The sequence below is a fragment of the Rutilus rutilus genome (genome assembly GCF_951802725.1).
Source record: "Rutilus rutilus genome assembly, chromosome: 7".
In the NCBI taxonomy this organism is placed as follows: Eukaryota; Metazoa; Chordata; class Actinopteri; order Cypriniformes; family Leuciscidae; genus Rutilus; species Rutilus rutilus.
Genome location: NC_140221.1, coordinates 4,130,122 through 4,132,365, shown reverse-complemented (window position 1 = coordinate 4,132,365; position 2,244 = coordinate 4,130,122). Strand labels below are relative to the sequence as shown.

At 42.3% G+C, this 2,244-nt stretch overlaps 1 protein-coding gene across 1 annotated transcript; it reads left to right on the top strand.

The window, feature by feature from the left end:
* The first annotated feature begins 329 nt into the window (after window positions 1-329).
* Window positions 330-1,822, top strand: her7 (hairy and enhancer of split related-7). Its single transcript, XM_084414002.1, has 3 exons — window positions 330-471; window positions 580-675; window positions 950-1,822. The coding sequence occupies exons 1-3, from the start codon at window positions 427-429 to the stop codon at window positions 1,427-1,429; spliced, it is 621 nt and encodes a 206-aa protein (XP_084270128.1). The 5' UTR covers window positions 330-426; the 3' UTR covers window positions 1,430-1,822.
* Window positions 1,823-2,244: the final 422 nt, after the last annotated feature.

Sequence of the window (2,244 nt, the reverse complement as noted above, 5' to 3'; positions counted from 1 at the left end):
GTAAAAAAATAAGTAGCTATTTGTAATAAATCTGTAAGACTGTACCGCGATATTAGCCTACTCGAATGCTTTCGACTTCAGCCATGTCCGTGATTAATATTAAACGGCTACAGCTTATAGGCGTGATCTTCAACATTACAATAACTTTGAATAATATAGCCTATATATTTTTGAGAGTTTTGTTTTTAGCTAGGAACAAACTGCACGAGAGCAGTGCGCGTTCACGTTCAGTCTGTGACAGATAGTGGGCGTGGTTTGTGGCCACGCGCGCCTGGAAGCCTATAAATACCTGAGCTCAGTTTCAGACCTGCAACTCACTGTCTGCGCGCTCGAGGAGAGATCTTTACCCAGCAGACCTCACTGAAGAGAACTCGGATCTTTACTGGATCATCACTGAGATAAACCATTGTTTGGAGCACTCGTGTCATGAAAATCCTCGGAGAGACTGAGACCATTAAAATGGACAGAAAGGTAAATATTTATTTCTGTGCATGAATCTCAAAACTCTAACATTGCAGCCTGGCATAAGCTTGTAAACCCTGACCTGTCCACTGACACTAGTCTTAATGTTTTCTGCAGCTGTTGAAGCCTCAGGTAGAAAGACGGAGAAGAGACAGAATGAATCGGAGTCTGGAGAACCTGAGAACTCTTCTTCTGCAAGGCCCTGAGCATAATGTAAGGACAGCATGCTTTTTCATCTCTCAACATAATAAGCTTATACACTCTTAATAATAAAGCCTCCAAAAAGGCCATATAGAAGAACCATTTTCAGTAAACAGTTCTTAAAATAACCATTTTCCACTATAAAGAACCTTTTGTGCAATGGAAAGATTCCATGAATGTTAAAGGTTCTTTATGGAACCATCAATGTCAATATAGAACCTTTATATAAGAGTTCTCTGTCAAGTCTGTGTTTTGCTTGGTCTAAATTCTCCTCTTTCATTTTCAGAGTCCTTCTCAAAGAAGACTAGAGAAAGCAGAGATCCTGGAATACACCGTCCTGTTCCTGCAAAAGTCTGTCGCTCGGGCCAAGAAAGCAAAGGATGTGGAAGGAGGAGAGAAACATCAGTTCGTGGACGGCTTTTCTTCATGTCTTCAGAAAGCGGCCCGTTTCCTGTCGGATGAAGGTGATTCCCGCGGACTGGAAGCTTCTGTCTCAGAGACGATGTGTCATCGTCTGTCTCGACCCTGCATGTCAACCAGCGTCAGAGTCCAGAACTCCTCCAGAACGCAGGCTCCAGATTCACACGCACGGCAGCAGAACTCTGTTTGCAAACAAAGACTCCCATCCGCTTGCAGGAACATTGTGCCAGACTCTAACAGGTTTCCATCCAGAAGCACACACTCAAACACACAGCATGCGACGGGCCGGCCCGACTCTCAGCAACAAGCAGCGGTCAGTCAGGCGGTCTGGAGACCCTGGCCTTGAGAGAGATCGAGGCCGAGACATGGACTCAAAAACAGCGGGCTTGTGTAATAATCAGACATGGTTCATCTCTTCTAAAATAGGCTGCAGAGAGACATGTTTATTTCCAAAAAATAAAATGTTGTGTATTGATTTTATCATCTGACATCTCATTGGAAATGTAAAATGTGTAAATAGTGTATGATAAACATGGCAATATATTTTTTACACAGATTTTTTTTTTCTTTTTCTTTGCATGATCTGTACTGGGTGTATGATCATTTGTAATACATAACTGATGTATGTATTTATCTATTTTGCACATTTATTTATTCATGATGACATTCCATTTTATGCTCAGATTTATAGGTGTATATTTTGGAGATTGAAGCAAATACATTCCATCATTAAAATTTTCAAATGAATCAGTTGTTTTTTCTTCTAAATGATATTAATTGCTGATGTCACGAGCAGCTTTAATGATCGCTTTCTGCACGCGCCGGACATTTAAAGTGCGCTTTGATCATCAAAGCCTTTGAAATGCGCGCGACCAAATGTGTCGCGCGAGTGTGAATGTCTGAGGCGAATATCTGGCACACTTCCACAAGACTTCTGTTCACACACACCTCTGCTTCCTGTGCTCGTTTGTCTGCTCAGATAATGAAGAAACAGTGCGAAAGGGCGCCACGTGCCTTGGCACCTTGACGGAGACATCCGCATAAACAAAGATTTGCTATAGTAGCCTATTGACTTGCCGTATAAAGAGTGTGTGTGTGTGTGCGCGCACAGTCTGGCCCACGACTTTGGATCATTTTTTACTCTAGTTATGGGCTACAGTT